This window comes from Tympanuchus pallidicinctus, unplaced genomic scaffold (genome assembly GCF_026119805.1).
Source record: "Tympanuchus pallidicinctus isolate F22 unplaced genomic scaffold, pur_lepc_1.0 scaffold10, whole genome shotgun sequence".
Classification (NCBI taxonomy): domain Eukaryota; kingdom Metazoa; phylum Chordata; class Aves; order Galliformes; family Phasianidae; genus Tympanuchus; species Tympanuchus pallidicinctus.
Window position 1 is genome coordinate 6,552,442 of NW_026294619.1, and position 25,735 is coordinate 6,578,176.

At 40.5% G+C, this 25,735-nt stretch overlaps 3 protein-coding genes across 4 annotated transcripts in view; all 3 read right to left on the reverse strand.

The window, feature by feature from the left end:
* Positions 1–25,735, reverse strand: part of ABI3BP (ABI family member 3 binding protein) — a 302,331-nt gene that overhangs the window by 199,577 nt on the left and 77,019 nt on the right. The window lies entirely within an intron of this gene.
* The window catches only part of RPL24 (ribosomal protein L24), a 304,494-nt gene that overhangs the window by 143,846 nt on the left and 134,913 nt on the right, over positions 1–25,735 (reverse strand). The gene's annotated exons all lie outside the window — the stretch shown is intronic.
* Positions 13,164–25,735, reverse strand: part of IMPG2 (interphotoreceptor matrix proteoglycan 2) — a 52,675-nt gene continuing 40,103 nt past the window's right edge. For both annotated transcript variants that reach the window (XM_052664676.1, XM_052664666.1), the window contains 8 exons: positions 24,754–25,078; positions 22,416–24,181; positions 21,331–21,550; positions 19,970–20,180; positions 17,364–17,552; positions 16,978–17,176; positions 16,055–16,138; positions 13,164–15,116 (listed from right to left, as the gene is read on the reverse strand). In XM_052664676.1, the coding sequence (XP_052520636.1) occupies positions 16,055–16,138; positions 16,978–17,176; positions 17,364–17,552; positions 19,970–20,180; positions 21,331–21,550; positions 22,416–24,181; positions 24,754–25,078 (2,994 nt within the window). In that variant the 3' untranslated portion in view covers positions 13,164–15,116. The remainder of the gene's footprint in view (positions 15,117–16,054; positions 16,139–16,977; positions 17,177–17,363; positions 17,553–19,969; positions 20,181–21,330; positions 21,551–22,415; positions 24,182–24,753; positions 25,079–25,735) is intronic.

Consider the following 25,735-nt stretch of genomic DNA (forward strand, 5'->3'; position numbering starts at 1 on the left):
AAATTTTTCCAGTCATTCTTTTAGTAAGGGGAAGCCTTGTGATACACCCTTTCTCAAACAGAGATCTGACAGAAGATAAGGCTCTTAAATAGAAGGATCAGCTCTCTTTACTCAGAAGCCACACAGGAATGGAAGACCATCTGTTCTCCTGATTGTTCTTAAAAGATAAGCAAAAATTGCAGTGGAGTTTGACCAACTTTTCTCCTTTATTCTTTTTAATGGGCTCTTCTGTTGGCATTGCCACTGTTTGTTTTCCAGACAGCTTTCAGTTTTGTCACTTGTAAGCTTGCTGTGAGCTGACATCATGGTTAATGAAATGCGAAGTGATGTACCTACGTCTCCTATATGACAAAAATAAATTGTGGAGAATTTTCTGGATGTAAAATAGAGGAGAGGTAAATCATGAAGCAAAATCTTCCGTAAATCTTTATTTATCCTTCACAGTTAGAGCTTGAGTTATTTCTCTGCTGTGTTTACTGTTGGCCAGATTCATTGAGATTTGTTGGTTTTTAAGTTTCTTTTCTTGAAATTCAGTTGTACGAGCTTTGTGGTTATTTGTGCTCTTCAGCAACCAGATGAGATACTATTGTTATGCCTGTCTAATTGTTTGAGGAGCAAAATTAATAGATCAGAAAACAGGCATGCAGGTCTGAATTGGTTGTCCTGTCACAAATGCTTGGAAATGGGTATTCTTGTTGATTGTTGTGGTGCAGAACCAGGTACATCAGACTCTCACTTATTTAGGAATTCAGTGACTTGCCCAGGATAACACAGAAAGCTTGTGAGAGAGCTTCAGCTATATGGTTTATTTGTTGTCTGTTGTTTTTTTTTTTAAGGTTGAAAAATTTAACATGATTCTCAAATCTAAGTGACCTAAAGTCTAAAGACCTAAGGTAACTTCAGAATGTGAGAAGTGTGTGTGCATTAGGTATAGCTGGGAAAGGGATACAGTTTCCTGTGTTGTTACAAAGAAGATAAATTTAAATTTCTTACTTCTCTGGGGGTTTTTTTTAAGGTGTTTATTGGTAGTGATGTGCAGTTGGTGGTTTTCTGTGTGTGTTTAAGTTAGCAGTAACTAACAAGTTCTCATTTTTTTTAATTTCCATTAGAGTGCATAGCTGGAAATGCCATTTATGTCTGTTTGCAGGGTTGGAGTAAGGAAACATGATTAAGAGATATTTGAAAAGCTGATTGGGAGGGGAATGGAATATTGCCACAGTAAGGTGGTCAAGAGCCTTCCACCAAAGCAGTGCAGACAACAGGACACCAAAGGCTGGTGGCATCACAATAAGGATTCCACAACCATGGAAAATGGAAAAGCAGGTCTTAGAGACAAAGGATGAGCATGGATAGAGCCACAAAGCCTAAAAGGGTGACATGTCAGTGAAGGTAGTGAAACTGATGTTATGACCTGGAGTAATTAATTATCTTAATTAATTACTGCAATGAATAGCCCCAACGGGGTAAAGTGAGTATAAAAGGCTAGAAGTGACTTGGGCTGTCACAGTCAAGAATACTGTAGGGCTGTAAGCAAAAAAGACCAGATTGATGAAAGGAGACCGAATTAAAAATACCTGTAGGAAGAAACAGCAGGCACAGCCTTGAGAAGAGAGAAAGATGTTATGGTCAGTTTTTGCAATATTGCTACAGAAGAATCCAAGCTTATTTTTGGCTATGTTGTATTTTAAACCCATGCAGAATATTTGGAAATATCTTTTCCTTCTCTTTCACAGAAACATAATGGTGTGAAGTTGCTGGCTGGAACAGCTCTAGTGTTTACATGAAGTTATTACAGAGAGATCCTGAGTTTTATGGTTGGTGAAGCCAATGTTATAAAAGTGTTTCTGTACGCAAAGGCTCATCTGTATTGTGTTTGCATAGATGCGTAAATAGCAGCCAGAATTGCCAAATGCAGGTGAGGACAGATGAGAAAGGCTAAAGGAATATATTAGTTCTGTGCAGTCAGCTGCATTGGAGGTGCAAATGAGGACAAGAATGAAGTACGCATGCTCATGTCAAAAGGCTCAACTGCCAAATGCCTACGCATGTGGCCATTGCGTTGTTCCCTTAGAAGTTAAGTTCAGGTGCCCCTTTTTAGAAAGGGAGGGAGCGTGTGGGTATCAGAATTTGAGCGTTCCAAGTGGGAGTGAATCTGGGATCTGAGCAATCCCTCCAGTACCACTGCGTGATGAAATGCAGGAAAACTGCTTCTCATTTGTTGTTCAGTGTTTCTAAGTAAGTTCACCATCTGGTCACTGGATCTTGTTAAATGCCTTTGTATACAAGATGAAGACACCCCCGCTTTCAGACAGCTTCTCTTATTACAGATACACAGCAAGCTGGCCATCTTTCAGCCCTCCTCATCTGTAATTAGCTCAGGCTGTTGAACTTAGACTGTAACAATGCAATCAAGGACAGACAACTAGAGGTGAGGGGTCACAGAGGAGAATTTAAAGTTGAGACACCTGAGTTGGGACATGAGAAAATTACATCAGATGCTATTCAGTGTACAGGATGTATCCAAGCCCATTTCATGAAGGGAAGATTACATTCTTAATACAAAAAAAATGGATACAGTGTGGAAGAACTGGAGGAAATTAAAGGAGAGAACAGATAAGCTAAAAAAGAAACTGGAAAAAGGAAAATGATAGTGAAGGAATTTCCCCTCCCTTTTTCTGTGAAGGTTTCCTTATACATATGACTGCAGTGGATCCTGCAGGTACCTGGCAGTTGCGTCCCACAGAAAATAAAATCTGCTTTTGAGTTTTGATTTTATTTCTTAATTTATTTTGTCCCCTTCCCCACACATGAAGAGTGAGTTAAAAGAATTAACCATACACCTAGAGACTAGGCATGCTTACATCCATATTCTTCAGTTATTAATGAAAGGGTTCTGCAGTCCTTCAGGCTTTGTTTTCACTGAGAAAGAGGATGTTCCAGTCTCAAGTTCTTGCAAATGGGTGTGCAAAAATATTCCCCTCACTATTGTTTTCTCTTTTGTCTGCTGAAAAGAGCACATTTCATTCAGTAGTCTGATTTCCTCAGATACTCTGAAAGTTCAAGGTATTGGCAAGTAATATCCAGCCATGACACACACGCAGCAGAAGTGCCCAGTGTAGGAGAAAATGCAAAGTAGTTCTTGTAAGTTGTTTAGCAGCCTGTGAGATTGCACCTTTGTTACTCAAAGCTTCCATGGATGTAAATGCTGAATGCTTGAGTTTTCTGCTCTGTCTATAGGCCCCATCACAGCTTTGATGAAAGCTCTTCTTTGCGTAGGCAGTTCCACAGACTGAGAGTCTTTAAAAAGCTAGCACCTGATTGCAAAGTTAAAGGCAGTTTTCCTTATATGTTACTACAAGTAAATCAAGAAATCTGGATCTGGTTCTGAAATCTGGCTTTCAAATTGCCCAGAAGAATATAACTACACCCATAGTTATTGATGTACATCCTTGGATGGACTATGAGGCTTCTAGAGCTCACTGCAGGGGACTTTGAATTGTATGGTGGAACCACTGATGAGTTCCCATGGCTTCCCTGTGAAATGGAGAGTTTACCATACTGTAGGGGTCTGTGCTCTGCTCTTACACAGTCCCAGATAAGCCACTGGACTGCCTTGCAAATACCACCACCCTCTAATATGAGCTGTTTGGGTGCCCAGGCACCTCCAGGAGTTCTACAATCCCAATCTGCCTTTTATTAAAGCAGTGTATGCTTGTGGTGATGCTTTATGCTCTTCTTCAAAGCAGAATTTGTCCCTTAATCTCTTTTTCAGGCATCGGTTGAGTTTCAGCCAGTTTGTAATTGTGTTTTATCAAGTGTCAAGTGGCCAGCAATTTTTTGTTCATTTTTTTTTAAATTTCTGGGAAAGAAGTCTGGATTAGCACACAGCTGATGAAGAAAAGCCATGCATTTTGACAAGAGATGAAGAAGTTGTCAGGAATGATGGGGAAGATGTCTGAAAGCAAGGCTCCAATGAAGCAGTCTTCTGTCTATGTCAAAAACTGTAGAAGAATTTAAAGGACAAAAGCTGTAGATTAAAATCTTAAATGGATAAATGCCAAGCAAATCCTAAAATGAGCTAAGCCTTTCTTACAGACTGAGCCTGACAATGACAGTATCAGCACACTTTCGTCCCTTTTGAAATTATTGAGTAAAAGTTTATATATTGCACTGAATTTTGGGACAAACACCTCTTGAAATCTTGCACATTCACATATAACTTGCCATAGAATCATAGAATAGTTAGAGTTGAAAGGGGCCCTTAAAAATTACCTAGTCCAACTCCTTGCAATGAACAGGAACACCTAAAGCTAGATCAGGTTGCTCAGAGCCCTTCCAGTCTGACCTTGAGTGCTTCTAGGGATGGGGCATCCACCATATCTCTAGGCAACCTGTGTCAGTGCCTCACCATCCTCACTCTAAAAGACTTTTTCCTTATATCCAGTCTAAATCTACTCTCATTTAGTCTAAAAACATTTTCCCTTATCCTATCAGAATAGCTTCTGCTGAACAGTCTGTCTTCTTTCTTACAGCTCCCCTTTACACACTGAAAGTCTGCTATCAGGACTCCCCTTCTCTTTTCCAGGCTGAACAGCCTGAGCTCCCTCAACCTGTCCACACAGGAGAGGTGTTCCATCCCTTGGATCATTTTTGTGGCCATCTTCTGGACACACTCCCATAGGTCCACATCTCTCCTGTACTGAGGACTCCACATCCAGATGCAGTACTCCAGGTGAGGTCTCACTACAGTAAACTGCGATAATAATAATGCAAACTGATCTCCCTTGTGCAGGGCCAGTTTTGACCCTGAATATTTAATGACTGAAATAAATAACTGATATTTTATTTAAGCATGTCTGTATTTAGAAGAACAAGGACAAGAGCTCAGCCATGCCTAGGAATGTCTAGAAGATGGATGAAGAATTTCCCTGGGAGGTAGGCTATGTTGTCAGACCAGGGAGGTTGGGTGACTGGTGTAAAATGAGAAAAAAGATCATCTGAAGGATGATGATTCTGGTGGATCTTTGGTGTAACAAATCACTGTTAAGCTATTCCTAGCTTTCTCTTATTTAATTTGTGTTAATCATACTCATAAAACAAAGGAGGAACGATAGACTTTGGCTTGGATTGCCATGCCTTTGATCTGTAGTGTTCGAAGTGCACATGGGGTGATGAAATTAAGAATACCTACTGTTGTAGGACTTGGGGTTTCTTTTGTGGTTTTGTTTGTTGATTTTGGTTTTCTTGTGTTGGGTGTTTTGTTCATTTGATCTTGGTTGTTTTTCCCCATTAAGCTACGAAACAGCAGGTGCAGATTTACCAATGAAACTTAAGAGATTTCTCTGATGTGATATGTGCTCCTGATCATCACATGACGTGTGAGTATCTACATTCAGCCTAGGCCAAAAAAAAAAGATGCTACATTTCAGAATAGAAACAGAGCATCAAAGAAGACAAATTATCTTCTGACCACTGCAGTCTCAAGTTATTCACAGAAGTTCCCATATGCCACTAGCAAAAATAGTTTGTATCAATCAGACAGTACATTTTGCTGTACAAAGAGTGATTCCCCAATAAATTGCAAAGAGGAAACTCAGAGGGTATTTTGTTATCCGCTATTACACTTAAATCCAGTAGTAACTGTCTGCAGTTTTCACATAATAAAACAAAAATTCTCCAAAGTAATAGGGGGAAATTGAAGCATTAGAGAGAAAATTTATAAACCAACCAGGAAACTCAAACAATACTCTTGAATAAGAAAGGATGAATGTTCAGATGGGCTCAGTGAGCTGTGGGTGCTGGTTGCTTCAGGCTTCTGTGCTGAGGCTGACGTGAGGGCTGCTAAATGTGAAATATTTTGCAGTAGTACTCTCATACTAATGATAGTCTAAGAACACAAGCAAAATGAAGTTTTCTGGGAGAGAGTATCTTGTTGGAGGGGAAAGAAGTGTGTGGGCAGACAAGATCTCATCTTGAAAATCATAAATCCTCCTGTTTCCTGAAAAGGATCATTATTGGAAATCTATGCGATCATGTTTTAGTTCTGCAGTGGGTGGTAGCCGTGCACTACATTCAGCTGTCTTCATTTCCCACATTGTAGTTGGGGAGACAGAAGGGTATTCTGGCCCTCTTTGATCTCTCTACTGAGAAAGGCAACAAGACTTCCAGGTACGATGGTGGATTCTGTGTGTGTGAGACTCCAGCACCTGTTTATTTTCCGTGAACTAATAAGTCACCAGATGGTAAAGGTTTTTATCCGAGCTGCTCTATCTGGATTTGTACCAGTAAGTTGGACATGAAAGGTACCATATGGTACTGTTAATCCCTGAAGCATTCATTATTCCTAATGTAATTTTCAACACCTTTCAGTGTTGACATCTCCCTTTCGTTACTGTCTGTACTTATTTATATGGTTAATGTTCAGATGAAGCTTAACTTAAAGTGTTTGGTTTGGGTTATTTTATGTGAGTTTCTGAGGTTCAGTGCCAACTGGAAAATTAATTGCCCTTGGACAGTCAGTTGGGGGCATGTGTAAAATGAGGTGGTTGTGTCATCGCAGTCTGCAGTGGGTAGGGTCTGTCACTGGCAGTCTTAGCAAAGAGGCAGACTGCAAATAAGTTTGACAATTTGAGAAGTAGTGTGTGTTCTAATGGATACTGCCTATTAGTACAAAACCCTGCTTTACTGTGAATGATGGTCATTGCTTGTTTTCACTGCTGGCAAGAAACTACCTGACTAAGCTTAGACTTCTTTGAGGCTCTGGGAGTAGGGCTGATTTGTGATACAATGCGGATATTAAAGATTGGACCTCGGGTGGCCAGCAGTTTTAGAGTTGGAGACTAGCCCATGAACAGCTCTGGATCCACAGGATGTGTTTAGGGTTTAAGGGCTGGATGTTCTGCAGGCTGGTAGATGTCCAGAGGGGTTGGCATCCTGGTGGCAACACAGTGCCTCTAGAATCGGGCTGAAGCATGTTTAGTATGACTGCAAAGAGGAAACATATAACATGACTGCATTATAATAAAACTTCCGTTTAGTACAGGTATTGCACAGGTATGTGCAAATACTGGTGCCTGAATTTAGGCTGTTTGGCTGAACAGTTGCATCTTCTACAGAATGTTTTATACTATAATAGCATAGCAGTAAACACCATTTATATGTAAAGAAGCAGATCCAGAAGTTTTTCATCTTCTGAAACAACTTGCTGCAGTTTTTTCAGAAATGTGCCAATAAATAATATTGATTATTTAAAAGAATAGATTTAAGCATTCCAGGCCGATTTAGAGAAACAAATTAAAAGGCAAGAAAAGATTTAAAACTTTTGCTGATATTTTGAATAAGACTGCATTTCTTCAGTTTTTTTGCAGAAAGGACTGTGATAGCCACTAGTGTCTTCTGTAGAGTGGCCACTCATGGAACCAGTTTGCACAGTGAGTGCACAAATCTCTTGGCAGATTCCTGGCACAAAAGGATGAAACAGTCTGTGAGGTTCTATTTGCTCTGGCAATGCTGAAAAAGCCTCCTTGTCACAGGAAGGAGCACATGGGGTCCTGCTGAGAGAAGTGCCCTGTCATTGGGGGTGCAGCGGAGTGAGACGCTACCTACTCTGGTGGGATGACCATCCTTCCCAGGACAGGAACAGCCAGCCTCTGCTACAGTTGCAGCCGTCCTGGTTTTCCAGAGCTCTGTCACTGGCCAAGGCATGGGAGCCATCACTTGTGGAGCACTCTGTGATCCCTTTCACAGGACCTCTATCTGTAGACCACTGGTCTGAATCCCAACTAAATGCATATTGTATTATAGTGTTGACTGTGGTCTGCACATAACATGGCAAACTTGCCGAGCTGACGGTTGCTTGGCAGGTTGTGATTGCTTCAGGCCTTTCTGCTGGTATTGAAGAGAACAGCAATGTCAGTAAGGCGTTTTGGCAGTAGCTGAAGATAAGATTTGTTCAGTTGGAGAAAACTGAAAACCTTGTAGCTTGAATCGCTACATCTCTTCTTGCTTCTTGGGATGGAGTATAAGACTATGGACATAGCTGATCTGGTGCCATAAACATGGAGAGAGTGCAGTTTCTCTGCCCCACATCAACAGCTATAGGGATGCAGGCTGTCAGCTTTGCCCTTGGACTGGGATGAATACAAGAAAGGCTTTGTACATTCAGCATTTCAAATAATAGCAGTGAATAAGTCTGTCTTGTATCTTAGTGAGATCTTTTGCTGTTTTGCTTTGGAAAAAGTTCTTATAATAATTTATTTTAAAAAGTAGAATATGGAGACACGACTGGATTGATAGGAAGATCATCAAATCATAGACTTACAGAATATCCTAAGTTGGAAGTGACCCATAAGGATCATCAAGTCCAACTCCTGGCTCCACACAGCACCACCTGAAATATTCTGTTCTCAGCCTCAAAATGAAGGAAGCTTGAGTTCAGAGCAGTAGCTGGCAGCTGCCACTGATAGAACTTTTCCATAGTGTTATGCAAGGTGGGAGGTTGGCACTAGGGGTCTGAATATGCCATAATTATGGATAAGGAGTAATAAAAATAATAAGAAATAAACAGTAAAACATTTGTTATAGAATTTAAAGGAGGACAGCCTACATTATGAAAACCTGAAACAACGTTTATTTTTTTCTTTATATCTTAGTGGAAAAAGTATGGAAAGGTAGAGAGATTTCACATTCACTTTTGGCAGTAGCAAGAAAATTCAGAGCTCTCCACTCAGACCTCCCTCCCTCAGTCTGAAGGTATGCTTTGGCTTGCCTCAAGTTCCCTTCCATGGTTCATTTCAGGGGTTAGATTTTTAACCCTGGTTTTACCATGCTCTGTGTGTGGAAAAGCAGAGCAGATATTTGAGTGCACATACCATACAGACAAAGCAGAAACAAGTATTTCCTAGAGCTCCTCATGTCCTCCAGTACAAAAGGCCATCCAGGCTTCCTCCAGAGTTTGAGGAATTGTTTTCCCATCACTGCTGTTGTGAAGACATGTCTGTCACTTGTTCTACATTTAGAAATTCTCTTTAAAAGATAGCAGAAGTGGATTAAGTGGATTTTGTGGGCAGGGGATCATTCAAAACTGATTTGCTTAGACTTTTGTTTCTGATTTGTAGTTGCCGACCCAGTCTGTAACCATACTTTATTATAGCCTGACATTTAAAATTATCTAATTTTAAATACTCTAAATACTCTAAATACTCTTGGTTTTCAAATTTGGTCCACAAATGTGTCCTCTATTTGCTAACTGATCTTGGCTGGATTTGAGCTTTCCCATTTCTCAGAGTGGACTGGGAGCTGCACACAACCTTTTGGACAATGTTCTGCAAGAGGCTTAGTTAGCTAGACCGGTTTTCAGAAATGTTCGTGACAGATTCATATGGAGGCTAGATGGGGTTGAAGAATTTGTGTATTTGGTTTTCTTTATTACAGGAATGAATATCTCTGCTATTTTTACTGGGGTTTCTTGTGGGTGGTTTTATTTCCCCCATAATCTGCCAGCTCAAGCTTTTCATTTTATAAAATCATCTGGTTTTTGCACACAAGTAATTCAACAGTGGGAAGTTTTGTTAAATGTTTATGGAACATACCAGTCAGCACAGATAATCAGGTTTTTATATCATGATGTGGAACACTCTTCGCAATGCTGCATCTGGGAGAGGAACAGCTGGTGGCTTACAAGTTTGTAGGCTGATGAGGGCACCTGATGCGAGACCATTCACCAGTAGGTGCTGAGCAGTGGGACTGCAGAACCTCTGCTGTACTCAGTTGTGCACATCCCTCACTCATATTTCATAAATAAATTGGCCTTGTCCAGTTAATCACTTTTGCTGGATATGCATTTGGTAGTTCCTCTTCCTGTTTGTCTCTGCACATGATTGCTGTAGGTTGCAGAGTGCCTGACTCGGCTGTGGTCAGAGTTCTCTCCTCTCCTTCACTAACAAGTATTAGGGATACTTCACCAGGAGCTGCTTATTGACTTGAACACATACCAAACTACAATGATTCTGGGAAATTTCTCCTCTTTTTAAGTGGAAGTAACGAGAATAACCTCTTAATTTACTGCAGAGCTCCTACTCCTCTTTCTTCCATCTTTTCCAGCTGAGTGATCCCTTTCTGGAGACTGGTTTATGCCGCCTGCAGGCTGTGGCCTGGTTTTCTGCTTCAAATTCCTTACCAGCAGCTTCATTTTTCCTTTTTTTGGTAGGTAAGTGCAAAGCCTTCTGTGGTTTACGCTTTTAAATATCAAAGGAATCATGTCGTGTCTTAAGATATGGTCCCAAAGTCAGTCTACTCTGTCATCTGCCCACTAATTCTGCTTTCTGTTAGCTCAGTGTATTCAGTGTTGACAGCTCCCATTCAGACCTGTATACATAATACAAGAGGCTGGACTATTCTGAAAAGTCAGCCTTTGCATGTCTGCTCACTTCAAGCCTTGGGAGGTGTGTTGGCTGGTTTGATGTCTGTAATGCAAGTAGGCAAGGCAAGCAGGAGCTGTCATTGTACATGCTGGTGTGGAAGGGAGATGGGCACAGTGAGACCTCTTGGAGTAGCTGTCCTGAATCACGCTGTGTTCCCACCGAGGCTGGATGTAAGCTTTCAACTATGCGTAGAGGAGCAGACAGAAAGCGAGCCCTAAAAATGTAGTTGTGGGAAGGTGTCTTTTTGTTGACGTTGTTGCTGATTTTAATCAGAACTTTAAGAATCAACACAAATCAAAGTGAGTCTGTGTGGAAGCAAGAAAAATGCTATGCAGCAATCTGTGGTTTACTGAGGAACCATATAGAGCATTTCTGTGGATCAAAACTCACTAATACACCATCTGGAGATAGGGAAGGAAACCACAGGCACGCTCTTACTGAGCGGATGACAAGACTGTAAGAAAGGACCACAGCCAGTGATTACCTGTAGGTCATGCTAAGGACACTTGAGCTCCATGCCACTACTGGAAGCACTTTTGCATCCTCCTTCTCCCTGGGATGAGAGGTCATTCAGTTGCTGTGTAATCCTCTTGGGACCACTTGTGTGTGCACACTGCTGGGACTGCCCTTGCTCCTGCCCTCTTTCATCCAGTTGCTTGCCCGCATTACTGCATAAAGCCTTGACGTATGGCCGTACTCCTTATTGTTACTGCTTTTATTTCTGTTCAAACTAGGTCAGCCTTTCCAGAAAGGCATAGTTTCCCCATCTGGTAATCAGCTGTGGAGATGCAATCACAACTCCAGTTAACACTAACTCTTGATTTGTATTTAATAGGAGACTTTTGGCTAACATTTCCACCTCCTCTGATTCAAGACAGACTGTAGTTGTTGCTGTTGTTTGGGTTGTATAAATGACACCACCTGGTGAGGGGATCTCCTTAAGAAAAGGGCAGTCTTCAATTGTAGATGACTGTGACCTACATATTTAATAAATACATTAACATAATCATTAGACGTGCTGACAGCAAATTTGATTTTTCAAAAAATAAATTGGCCTTCTTTTCAGAAAATTCCAGCACTGGGGGGCATTTTTCATCCTGAAAGAGAAAGGTTTGAAATCTGTCTTCATGTTGAATTGAAAACGCAGGAAAACTAAACACACAGATTTGGAAATGGTGTTCAGCTGTTCCTGAACAGTAGCAACACCTCAGGCAAGCTGTCACTTTCTGTCCTACAACCTACTGTCATCCCCCAACCAGAGCTGCCTGCTGCAGGAGTATTTCCCACTGCAAAGTGCAGAGGTGAAGCAGCAGGGAGGGAGGGTGACAAGCAGCAAGGGAGAGCCCGAAAGGATGGGAAGTGAGCTGAAACTCCTGGAGTCATTCATAAACTGGAGCAGGAGAGCCAGCTAGCGTTGAATGTGGCAAAAACAAAATTTCCCAGCTTAGAATGATGGATATAAAAAATGCCTTTCCTGTCTCAGAAACAGCTTTGGGTTTTTTTTTATTTTTTTTTTTCTTCATTTGAGAAACAAAAGCAAGCGGATGCATATTATGTAGAACATCAGCCTGCTGATCCCAAACCAAATCAAGCAGTGGAAAGATAAGGCAGAACTGCTGCTGGTGCTGTAGCACACTTTGAGTAACCAGAAAGCACCAGGAAATTGCTGTGCATAACTACCAATACTTAAAGAATGACAACACTCTGTTGGATTCCACATGCTGTGCAAAGTCAGTCTGTGTCTGTCCTAGAGTGCTTACAGATACACTGGCATTGAGTTTTTGCTTTACCAGGAGGGATGCCTATCCCTGCTGTGTAGCTGTAACACCTTCGCATCTCTGCTGCTCACAGATGCAGGGTTGGGGAGAGTTTGGAGTTCTCTCCTGCTCCTTGCTCTGCCTCTCCCATCAAGGACCCATTCCTGTGAGTCTGATCAGGGATGTGAGTGACAGGGTTGATGTAAAGGCTAAGCTTACCCCCAGTGCTTTTTGCAAGTCTGAAATGTGTGGCTACTGTTTGAGAGCCTATGTGAGGGGGCAGCTGGCAGTGTTGTGAAGGGCCATGTTTGATCTGTTTCAAGCCTGAGGGCAATGGATGGTCAGCACAAGCTGATGGACCTGCCCATGATCAGCAAACAAAAACTGTCTTTATGTGTGCTCTTAAATTAACCCAATGTTCAGACCTGTGCTTTTTTACTTTCTGCAAGTGAAAAATTTTGTGTTAATTAATAGCAAGTACTAATAGATTTTTATACAGAGCTTGGCTTGTTTTTATGAGGATATTAGTGTTTTGTCTCTGCCTTTGATTGGGAAACTCTTTAAAACAAGACAGTTCATTAGGTTCTTCGTGACATATTATGAGATGCATCATCAGAGTTCATGAGAGGAGGCCTGAAGGAGGAGGGGTCCTTTGTTTTTGTTAAGACATCAAGATCCCCTCAGTAACATTTTGGTTCTTTAATTAGAGCCAAACACCGCTTTATAATGAGCAAAGATAATAGTAGAAAGCAAAGCCCCTCATTACATGTTTTTCGGCATGAATTTTGAGAATATAACCCTGCAAGTGATAAAGAATGATGTCAGCATTTGTGCTAGCAATGAGCTCAACAGCTTAACCAACTCAGTCTTAAAAGAAGTCAAACACCAAACTTCCTGCCACTGTGTGCACAACTCCTCATGGCTAAGATACGTTGTTTCTTTATGTCAAACTCACAGTCTCCATATCAATTTTCTAGAAAAAGCATTTTGGAAATTGTATTTTATTGTAGTGAAAATATCATTATGCTTATAGGTACACACACACACAAACAGGAAAGAAACACAGTATATACACTGAAATACCAAGAGTTGTCCAGCAGGTAGTTGAGTATCATTAAGACGTACCTGATCCCAGCTGCCCTGAGAGCACTGGGTCACACTGTGTGACTTCTGTCTTCCAACACCTGGTCACAACAGTATTAATCTGCACCGTATTCCACTGCTTTGTATTATTTGGGCTTACAGTGATTTCTGTAAACCTTTCTTTGACAGATTTTTGGCTCTGCTATTTGCTGCCCCTCAAGGCAAAAAGATACCATGGAAATGATCCAGCAAGGTTCTCCAGAACACATAGAGAAATTGTACTGAAATCTTTACTTGCTTAGATAAATCAGCCTATAGTCAAGTAAGTAATTCTCACTAACACTGAACTTGCAAAAGTATCGTGTGGCTGTTGGCACATGCGGACAGAAAGCTACAATTACCTTTGTAAAGACAACAAGCATCTTGGACTTGTTTGCAGGTAGAAACTACTGTAGACTGTTAGTGCCCTAGCCCTGACTGCAGTGTTAGTGCCTTAGCAGCACAAATGTTATGTCTAACCAGAGCTCCCACATACCTTAACAGGTGGTCAAAGCTCTCTTTAGAATTTCAAGATAAAATGCAGTTTCTGTACCTTGTAAGATCCCATATCTATTCAGTTGCTCTAAAATGCTTCAGGAGAGCTGCTTCTGCTGGAGAAAGACTGCCCTGGCTGAGACGAGTCTGGCTTTTTCCCTTCCCCCTAAGAAACTATTGCCATTCAGCAAATATGTATGTATATAAATCCCACAGCTTGATTTTGAAACACAGTTCATGGTGGGTCAGTATTGCTCTGATCAGAAAAGAAAATGTAACCAATATTTGGCTGAATTCAACACTGAGTAAATACTAACTATGGTTTTAAAAAAGATGGGCACAAACATCACTGTAGTATTTTGTCATTAACCTACTCATCTTTCTATTTCAGCAATCAAATCCATTCTGAAAATAAGCTTGTAAGGAAATACACAACAAATAAACAATGCATCTTAACAACAAATTGTCTATGTACAAAAAAGTCAATGTTGGTCACTTAACTTTTACACAACATTTGTATTATAGAAGACCTTCTGTGTCCCTTCTCGTGTGTCTTTCAGGAACAGCTGGAGTGCCACCCATCATGACATTATAACACTGTATTGCAGAAGTGCCCTGTTGTGCTCTGGTACCAGATGTGGCCACTGCAAGCCAGCAGTGACACTTACTGTGTGGAGAGAGCGTTTCAGAGGGCTGCAGCCTCAGCACTGTGATGTTTTGCTAATGCCAGGTGGCAAAAGTTTAATCAGGCAGTTGTGTAAAATAACATCTTTTCCGATGAGGTTACTTTTGTGTTTATGCTGGGAATGCTTTAAAATAATGCTAACACCCTTCTATCACTGTGCTTCTCTCCTACAAACCATTCACGTGCAAACCACATTCTTTCCACTAGCACCTTGTACTTGTGAATTCACTACAGTAGATTCCAGTGAGGGGATAAATGCCAGACAGGATTTTAAAGGTGCCTTTTATTTTTAGTCTGTGAACGTATCTTCTCTTTTCTGAGGAGATTTTTTTTTTGCCTTGGTATACAAATTACCACTGTCCATTTCAGAGTTAATGAAAAATGAACTTTCATAACCTCTGCCACTTCTGATCACTTCTTAAAAATGTCACTTTATGCAGAGAATCCAGAGGTAATTGAGATAAACAGACATCTGTACATTTCAGCCATTCATTTAGAAAACATCTGTATCCATCCATGCAATGTTAAGACTATAAGTAACTTTGCAGTTACATCTGAGCCCATTGCTATGGCAACAAGGTAGTCTTTATCTCCCACGTGCTCTCTACTGATTTCTTTTTTTTTTTTTTTTTTTTTCTTACAGCAGCTTCCTGAAATGAAAAACAGAGAAGCAATGATTAAGTTAGTCTCTTTCTCTTTCAAGCTTTGGATTCAAGGCTTATTTGAGACAGCCCTTTCTACTTTCCAGCTGTGGAAAATTTAGAAGCTGATCTGTCTCAAGATGAAAATATGAACAAGTGACATGGAAAAATGTGAACTGCAGTTATTTTCAATTAAGAAACAAAACAAAACTGTAGTTGAGGTCTTTGGAATACAGAGGTTGTGCTACTGTAGCTGTTTTTAACCCGATTCCAAGGAACCGCACTTCAGAATCTTTTAAGTGAACAGAGATATCTGTGATTTTCTTATTGCTATAGTGATAATACAGTTTGTAGGAGACCAAATGCCAACACTTAATTCCTTGGTAGTCTTTCCTAAGCTTGACTTTCATCAAAGCACACAACTCAGCTTGGTTAACTGTTCAGAACTGTATACCTTCTATTCTGATCACGTGCCCACAATATCTGATGATAGTACTGCACTAGTGACCTGGGTTAGCTGCCAAGTCAAGTCTTGCAAAATTGAGATGAACTAACATGCTTTTAAAAATTTCTCTTCTAAATAAACAGGTAGCAGCAGTACCTACACTAAAAGAGTCAGGAAGGTTCTATTTGTGCTTTCAGGATCAAGTTGATGTCAGTGCTTCTCTGACACCCATTATCTGCAGGATTCCTCTTCAGCACTTCTTAACCTAACTGCCTACTTGTGACAGTGATTAAATTAAGTACTTAAAAAGCATTGAGCTTCTTCAGAAAGTACTGATATCTTAACTTCTAGTTAAGTAGTTAGTTAGTTTAGTAGTTTAGTATCTAGTTAAGTCCAGTATTTTCAGGCCCATCTTATGAAAAATATAGTAATGTAGTAAGGGTTACATGAAAAAACATCAAAGGAATTATGCAGACAAGATCTTTCACTCACATTTGATGCTGCCTAACAAACTCTGCAAACTGACGGTCTTTAGCGTAAAGCTCTATAATTCGAATTCTGTCCTGAATTTCCTAGAATACAAAAAAGAAATTTTAGGTACATAACAGAAATTAAAGTACTACTGAAACAATCTATTTCTTTTTCTTGGAAAATAAAACTCACATCCTTTGCTGTTTCAATGAGGAGACCTTGAAATTGGACAGTCCAGGACTAAAATTCTTCTTAGTGCTATTTTTAAAAGTGGAGCACTTCAGTTTTGGAATCTAGTCATATTTTACTGTTAAAACCAGGGTTTGGATAGAATGTGACATTTCAACTGGCTTGAACAGAACCATTTCTTTCTCATGGATACTTTCCCCACAACCCTGGCTACAGGCTGGATTCACACCTCTCACAATTGCTTAAGAATCTGTGGCTTGCTCCTGGGTGTAAATCCTGTCTCCTCTTCAGTGAATCCTGGATGCCATCTATACAACAAGGTAGGACAGTATAATCTAACTTGCAGGTTATACTAAGAACTAAGCTTTAAGAATCCTATATTAAAGGCCAGGAAGTTCCAGATTTTTACAGCAATGATTCCTACATGTCAGTTGGCATCAAAAGCTAAAGGCCATGTCTAGCACTAAAGCAAACCACTGCAGCCCTTGTGCAGTTACTTAAGCATTCAGCTCTTTTATCATGTGAAATTCATTACAAGTCAGAACACACACATTCCTGTCTGTATACCTGATAGGAAGGATTTCTTTCCCTGCTTGCTCTCTCCTCTTTAATAGTTGCAGCAGTCAGAGTTGTGACTTATCTATCTAGAGCACAGATTCTTGAGAAAGACTGAGGCCTCAAATTGCAATTGTTCAATAAGCTTATTTTTCACAAGATCTTTTGATGGCATTATGAAAACAAGGTCATTTACCTCCTTAGTAAGCTCACTGTTTTCATAAATGTGCCTTATCTCTTCACTGCTGTAGTCGGTGGATGTCTCTGCACTGGTAGAACTGTAGGACGTTAGCTGAGGGTATCTGCGATAATAATGGCTGTAGCCAGTCGTATCACTTTCATACATGGGGTTGTATTTAACTGCGTTCTCAATGGACGAGAGGCTGTCACCCTGCCTGGGGGAGCAATGAACAAACAGTGAGCTTCTCTGCAGCCCAGAACGGCAGCAGACAGACTAAGGAAGCCTGGCACTTGGAGGTGCGCATAAACCCTGCTGCTGATCAGCTGCATGACACAAGACTTATGATGGAATTATCCTTACTGTGGCAGATGAGCTTTGTAACATTAGATGGTGCCACATACCCCTGTGAGTCCTCGGTGTCGCTCTTTGTGTACTGGTCTCGAAGGGTCCTTGCCAAGAAGAAGATAACAGCAGATGCCACCAGAAGGAATCCTGCCACAGAAGCAATGGCAATACCCACGACCAGTGGCTCAGACACATATTCTTCACAGTGCTCCCCTCTGTACCACCAGTTCTCTCCTACACGACACCTGCAAAAAAGAAATGCTGGGAAATTAAACACCAACAAAAGCTGCAACTTTGATTAATATAAATGTATTTAATTTCTTCTTGTGATGTATCCTCAGTTAATTTACCTCAACAGTAAATGCCTTCGCAAGTTTGAGCACCAACTTTTTTATTGTTATTGGCAACAGCCATTTGGTATCGCTGAATTGAGTAAAGATAGGTAGAACAAGAAAAGGATAATGCATTTGTGGTGGCAAACTTGCTATTTAGAGCATCCTGTGATGTAGTACAACTGAAGTGGCCAAGAGGGCCAACGACATCCTGGCCTGCATTAGAAATAGTGTGACCAGCAGGAGCAGGGAGGTGATCATCCCTCTGTACTCAGCACTGGTGAAGCCGCACCTTGAACACTGTGTTCAGTTTTGGGCCACTCACTACAGGAAAGATGTTGAGGTCCTGGAGCGTGTCCAGAGAAGGGCAACAAAACTGGTGAGGGGTCTGGAGCACAAGTCTTATGAGGAGCGGCTGAGGGAGCTGGGATTGTTCAGTCTGGAGAATAGGAGGCTCAGGGGAGACCTCACTGCACTCTACAACTTTCTGAAGGGAGGTTGTGATGAGGAGGGATTTGGCCTCTTCTCCCAGGCAATGAGCAAGACACAGGGCAATGGCCGCAAGTTGTATCAGAGGAGGTTTAGGTTGGACATAAGGAAGAACTTTTTCTCTCAGAGAGTGGTCAGGCACTGGAATGGCTGCCCAGGGAGGTGGTGGAGTCGCCGTCCCTGGCAGTGTTCAAGAGGTGTCTGGATGATGTGCTGCGTGATGTGGTTTAGTGCTTGTGGTGGCAATGGTGATGAGGAGATGGTTGGACTGGATGATCTTGTAGATCGTTTCCAACCTTGTGATTCTATGATTCTATTAATTATCTAGATTAAATAAAAACTCATGCACTGATAGAGCCTTGCAGGTCATGTATCAAACACTACAAAGGTAGAAAACAATCTTTCAATGCTATTGCAATGCAAATACACATGAATGTGTGTTAAACGAGAAAAATGCTCATAGTGTGTAAACTACAACAGTTAGGTAAATACATAAAAGAAATGACTAGAAAGAAGCTTGCTCCCAAGAATGAATCTTTGGAATTGCTTCCTTAATCAGCATTCATAATTTCTGCTTTGCTGTGCTTTGGAATATGAAATCTTTAGGTAATACAGACTTCTAAAATATACACACTTACTTAAAATCTACCAGTAAAAACAAAATATATTACATTGCATGTTTTTGGGACATTTTGTTCTAAAATCTCAAGGAATTACAACCACTCACAGCAGTGAGCCTCATTAATAGAAAACATCAGTAAATTAAGTCTTTTGACCTAAATATCTGAAATAGTTTCTAAAAGCAGTAACTGATACTTCAACTTTTTTGAAAACGTCTTCCTAAGGACTGGCCAAAGCATACCTGAGCACATGTGGTTCCTGTTAGCACTATTATACAAATATGATAAAATTTATACCACTATACACATCTGTGAAAGTAACTATTTTCATATCGTAAAAAAAAATAAAAAATAAAAATAAAATTGTTTCTCTTGTTAGCTGCTAAGCCCCTAAGATTAATTAATTTTCTTAATGTTCTAAGCAAGCCTTATTAAAATAAAATCATGTGAACTAATATGAGTAGTTATACTAATGTAAGTAACTATATAACAAATAATAACTAATGTAAGTAGTTATAGCTATTGCTATTGTTTTGTTGATAGGTATAATTAATTAGTTATTAAAAACAGATTATTACATTGATAAACAGGGAAAAAAATAGTGCAGTATCAGAGGGCACATTTATCAGTATCTTGCACTATTTCAGTTACCTGTGAAACATAAACATCTGTTTAAACACATCTGAACCTTAAAAAGCAAAAAAAATGATCTGAGGCATATGTCTTGATGTGTCATATGAAGCACACATTATTTTTCCCAAATTAGCAATGCTTTCTTTCCTTATGGGACCTTTTTCTTAAGAAAGAGCACTCTATTTAATGTATCTATGCTAAACGAGGATGCCCTTCCAATCTGGATTTTTGTACTGGAGTCAACTAAAATGTTTTATGACATTATCTAACACTTTGCTACTAGAGAAACTTCTGGAGATAAATTCTGTCCTCAAATTCAAAGAAAGTGAAGTGAACACCTCAACATACGCCACTGCTACTATTTTTTGTAGATAGCTTTACTTCCTGGCATTTCTGTTCTATTAAAGAAATTTGTTACTGTCTCATTTTTGAAAAGTAACATTAAAACTGGGAACTGCACTCAACAGTGTTACGATTGATAATCACTAGCATCTCACGTGTTACACATTATCGTAGCGAATTTTGCACTCATTTCATGGAATCCCAAGGACAGAGGAATGCACATGCATCAAACAGAAGATGACCTACCTACATATGGCCCCTTGCCCAGGGCTGATGTCGCACTTGCCATCATTCAGGCAGAAGTTGGGTTGCAGATCACAAATGCTATTGCAGGGCAGCCCGTCGATGCTCAGGTAGCCAGGATTGCAGACACACTCAGCTTCCCCACTCCAGCGATTCACTAAGCATTCAGAGAACTCATTGCAGGCCTGGAACTTGCAGGGATCTGCTTGCTCTCCTGGGAACACCAAAAGCAGAAAATGTTAGTAATAGAAGAGAACATTATCTAAAGCAGAGCACTGTTGCCATTTCCTCAAATGACTTCTTAGTTAAAATAATCTGCCAAAATGCAGCAAGCATCTTTCCTGAGTTTTAAAGGGCTCTGCTAAGGTGAACAAACACAAGGAAGTATTCCTCTGCACAGTGCACATAAGTGGTATGGCTAAGACCACCCAGCAAGCCAACTGAAAAGGCAAGTATAAGAAGTGTTCTTTTTCTTACTGGAACACGACCTCAGATGTTCTCTCTCTGCTGGAACTATATTTTGCAAATGAGTAAAACACAGCTGATCTCCAGTACTTCTTGTCACAGAGAATATAGGCAGCACACAGAGAAGGGAAAGGAGACTTCAGGCACCCAGTCCCTACCTGTGAAGTGCCTTTGTCTGCAAGGAACACAAGCCTGTTGTATATCTGATGCGTTGCATATCAAGCTTAAGAGGGCTGGCATTAAATTTAATATCAATATCACAAGATTTTTCATGCTAAATAGACTGCCTTTATAGCAGAACTTCCTCAGAAGCACAGCTGCCATTTGTCAGCAGTGTTGTTTAACACAGGAACTATTTCCAGGTTGCTTTTATGATACACTACTGGCTAACTTGGACAGAAAGAAAGTTCCCTATATCACAAATGGACTAAGAGCCAGACACTATACTGCAATCAAACTCTGAGTATAAGTGTAAGTCAGCAACTATTTTCCATGTAGATACCTCACAGTTAAACTGTGGTTACCTGGCTAGTTAACATGTGGAGAAATTCAAACCACATGTGAAAGTCAGCACAATAGAGATGGGCACCACTGTTCCTGCTGACCAGTCCTCCTCTAACTCCTCAATGAAAGTGCAATGACAATTATGCAAGCCACTTTGAATCCCATATTTCTATATGGGCGCCATATTGTTTGTTCAATCTGGGTCCCATTTCGTTGTTCCTCTCTTTAGTCCCCTAACAGACTTTTGTTTATTTAAACTCTGTGAAAGTGTGACCTGAGCTTTAGAAAAGCCCAGCTTGTGAAAAGCACTGGGAAATCTCTGAGCTGTTAGGATCCTAAATAGGTTGTTAAAGCAGAATCCCTTGCTTCAAAACTTACTTCCCTGCCATTTTTACCTGATTCCACATCCAGAGAGTATTTATCAATGGCCAGGTTCATGGTGTGATATGCAGTGTTGCAGAAGTCTTCCAGGATCATATACACAGCGTTGGTGACATTTCGAGGCACAGGTTTGGCAAACTTCATTCGACTGTTCACCACAATGCTGCCATTTCTGAAGTTCAGGATTTCCAAATTCTGGAAGCCTGTTAGATTTGACTGAAGGTATGGCACCAGCTGCAATATAAGAGACAGTGACAGAAAAGCTGAATCCTTGAATCTATACTCAAGTCAGTTGGTATCACATCAGGCAGTGGGAGTTTGAATTAGTTTATCCAAATCCCATGGCAAGGGTATTAAAACTCTTCCTGACTGAGGCCCATACTGGGATCTTGCCAGGATCCTGAGTTCTTCACACCAAATATCAATCTGTAGACAGCTCCTAATCTACAGTTTAGATACACACTTGTATGGATGTACATGGAGCTCTCTCTTGCCCAACACATATACATGTCATTTCGAAGGGTATTTCCCTCAAGCATGTTATCCTTTTCTATCTCTCTCCTTTACTCCCTCCATCTCCCATAGAAAAATATTGATTACACTCAGGGGAAGAGAATTTCCAGGTTAAAATTTGATAATTGTTCCTGTATTTCTTCTATGAGGCTTTGCTAGCCACTGACTATTTAGGAGAACAGTCCATTTACAAACATCACATTTCCCTAAACTATCTCTTACTTGGGATGGATTGAATGAGTTGCAGAAAGGCTATCAACAGTGTCAATGTATTTACTTCTTCCCTCCCCCTAGACTAAATCCAGAGCATACCACAAACAATTTAAGGAAACGTTTTACTGAATTAAGCTACATGTGCTGCATCTACTGACACCAGCAGAGCATCTGGCCAGTATCACTAGAAAATTAAGATAATGAGATCCCCACTCCCCCCTCCATATTTCCAGATAGCATTTTCCTGGAGAGGGACACATATAACATCTGGAAACACCAGTCTTGAGTTACTCTCTGCAAAGGAGAGCAGACCAACTCTTACCAACAATTTCTATCTATGGAAATGGATATTTAGCACAGAAATTACACTTACCAGTTCCAAGAATCGCTGCTCTAATGCTTTATATTCAGGGGAATTCTTATTGAACAGGTCTTCTGAAAACATCATATTGGTAACCCGAAGACTGAAAAACACAACTAAAGCTCGTGATGGAACAGGAGTGCTATTGTGATTTTCATGCGTGGGCCAAGCCACACCGGCCATCTCTGTGGAATGGGCATGGGTAGTTGGCTCCATGTGACTGTCAGTCATGCTCTGTGCCTCCTCACTTGGCTCTGGAGAAAAGCTGACCATGCTCACATGATCCAGGTCCACTGAAACATCCAGGACTCTTGTTGTTTCATCTCCCAACTTTGCTGAGGTAACCACGGATGATGATACTGTGGATGCCATGGGAGGGAGATGAGATGGAAGCTCAACAGTGCCTGCTGTTACAGTTACATAGGACTTCAGAATGGTGCTGATACTCATGGAAACACGTGTGTCATGTTCTGTACCATCCTGCCCAGCAAAGCCATCTAGAGCAGTGGCTTGATCTATTAAAGAAGGAACTGCAGTTGAAACTTGAGCTGCAGTCGGCATTGCTGATTGCACTGTTTGATCTAATGTCTTCTCTAGTACTCTGTCAGTAGGCCAAACATCAACTGGCTTCTTTATTGCTAATCCAGTGTCTCTGTCTGCCAATGATGAATCTAGGGTTTGATGCTCTTCCATGGAACTATCAGTGCTTACCTCAAAGGGTTTCGCAGTCAGAACAGTTTCCAAAGAGCTTTTGTCCAAGTAACCTATTGTAGCAGCTTCAGCTACATTTGACTGCCCTGCTGTGAATAATTCTTCTGCTGTTGGCCTGCCTTCAATTTGATCAACTGCCTCAGAAATGATCTCCTGATCTACACTGTACTCTTCTGGTTGTTCTACACTAAGGGCTACAGTAGACGTAAGGAGACTATCCTCCATACCAAGAGTTACTGTAGATGTAAGGAGACTATCTTCAACAGACAAACTTGTACTGTGTGGTAAGAAAGGATCTTCTCCAGTTGGCAGGTCTGCAAAGGAGTAGTCCTCTGATGGCTCCAAAACAAAGGGCGGTTTAACAAAAGAAGAATCATCTATGCTCAGCGTTTCCGTCTGTATAGATGGCTCCACAGATGATGGCTCTCCTGTCTGTAGCAGAGGTACCTGCTGAGTTGTAGTTTCTGGAAAGACCAATATTTCAGACTCGTCAAGGAAATTTTCTTTTATATTGGCCACACCTTCATTCTCATCTTTGGAAGGATCATCATCTAATTTATTCCTAGAGTTAAGAATATAATCTAAGATCAGACCTTCAGGAATATCTTCAGTTCTAATTAACAAAGAATCATTATCACCATCAAGCCAGCTATCAGGACCAGGGTAGAAAACTGGTTCCAGTGTTGCCACATCCCAAGGCCAAATACTTGGTTCCATTCCTTTTCCTGAACCATCAAAAGCTGAACCAGATCCATCATCAAACATAATTCTATCTCCAAGATAAATATCATTTTCACGTTCTAAAGGAAAAGGACTTTCTTCCACAGACTCGTGCAACAAAGAATCTGCACTGCTACTGTCTGCAGGACTACCCTGAGTTACTTCTTTCTTCTCAGCAGTCAATGTTCTTTTCGTATCGGTCTCCAGGACTGATGAGGAGGCCACTGTTGGTGCAGAAAGCAAGGGAGCTATATAATCATCTGTAGATGGAGGTTCTTTAGGCGTAAGGTGAGAAGGGGGACTTGAAGGCAGAAGAAAGTCATTAGATAGTCCAGTATCTTCAAACTCTAAAAATAAAAATGAGCTTCCAATTAGTTTTTGTTTATACATTAAAAAAAAAAAAGTAAAATATGGCTCATTTTGTTGTCTGTAGATAGGTATTCATTATGTTTCCTGTGATATATACTAATCTTGACATGCTGAAGTCTAAAGGCCTCTTGACCTCTCCACTTTTCATTCTGATATTCCATGAGTCAAATCAAGACTGTAGAATACTCAATAAAGCAGTTACTGTGTAGCATGTCCTTAGTAGACTATCTGATAACTATCTCTGTTTCCGAGATCAATTATCTTTGCATGGAATCACCCAAACACACTCCATATGAAAATAGTTCTACTCAGTTAAAGAAGTATCTTGCACACACAATTTGCTGGAGGGATAAACAGGCATTATCAGCTGTTACAGGCAAGTAATCAGACTGTCTTGTTCTTGGATACACGTACACAGTAAAGGTAAAAACAATCAGAGGAATATATCCAATGTATAGACCTTTCTGAAAAGTCATTTTGGTAAACTATATGTTTAGTGAGTATTCAGAAACACTGATATAGAAACTTAAACTTCAGTCAATGAACTTACCATCTGAAGAATCAGGGGCTGAAAGCCATTCCAGAGAGTCCAGAGAATCATGCTCTATCCCTGGTGCAGTGACCAAAGCAGGAGTCTGATTCCCATCCCCTAAATTCAGCCCATCTGGCAAAGATGTGATGTCAGCCTCTGAAGAAAGTGGAGCTTCAGGTATCAAACTGACCTCAGAGTCCAAGCTTTCTGGTCTTGGTCGGATTTCATTGTCATTGGACTCTTCGCTATCTAAAGTGGAATCTGGCTTGGTGAAGTCAAAAGGCAAGGTATTGCTGACAGTTGATTCATCTGCTGAAGGCTGTTCAGCTGAAAAAGTGTTATCCTGAAACAAAACCATAACCTCTATTACAGGGGTAGTATTGGCTGCCCATACTGGCTGAATATATGAAGGGGTGTTAACCAGGAGCAAAATCTGGTACTTTTGCCTTTGTGAGGAAGTAGTGCAAAACAGCAGGAGAAGGATATGCAAACATAATTTTTGATAATAACTTCCAATGTACATGTAAAATGCATGTCCTCGTGACACATATTTTGTGTCCAATCACATCCACTAAAAAGGGAAAGAAGTCATTCCAATTCTTCAGGAGCAGCTTCAGGCAATGGTATTCAGAGATTTACAGAGTCTATACCCACTGTGTCCTTTCCTTTTCCCTACTGAAAAAAATGAACTGTCCATTTCTATTTAAATCAAAGATAAATACACACAATATTGTTATCCTTTCTAAGAAATGAAGAGGTCCAAGCAGCTATTATTCATCAGCTCCATAATCATTACATTAATTATAATATTATAGTTGCTAGTATAAAACCAGTTTAGAAACTGAATTTAACTGTACATGTGCCCTACAGTTGTTTATTACTATCTTTTGATGTGTGGCTCTGAGAACTTGGGAGGGAAATGTGATCATAATGTAACCAAGAGCACTTAGAACTTCGAATAACATCACTCACAAAGCTGAGATGCCAATGTGGAAAGAAA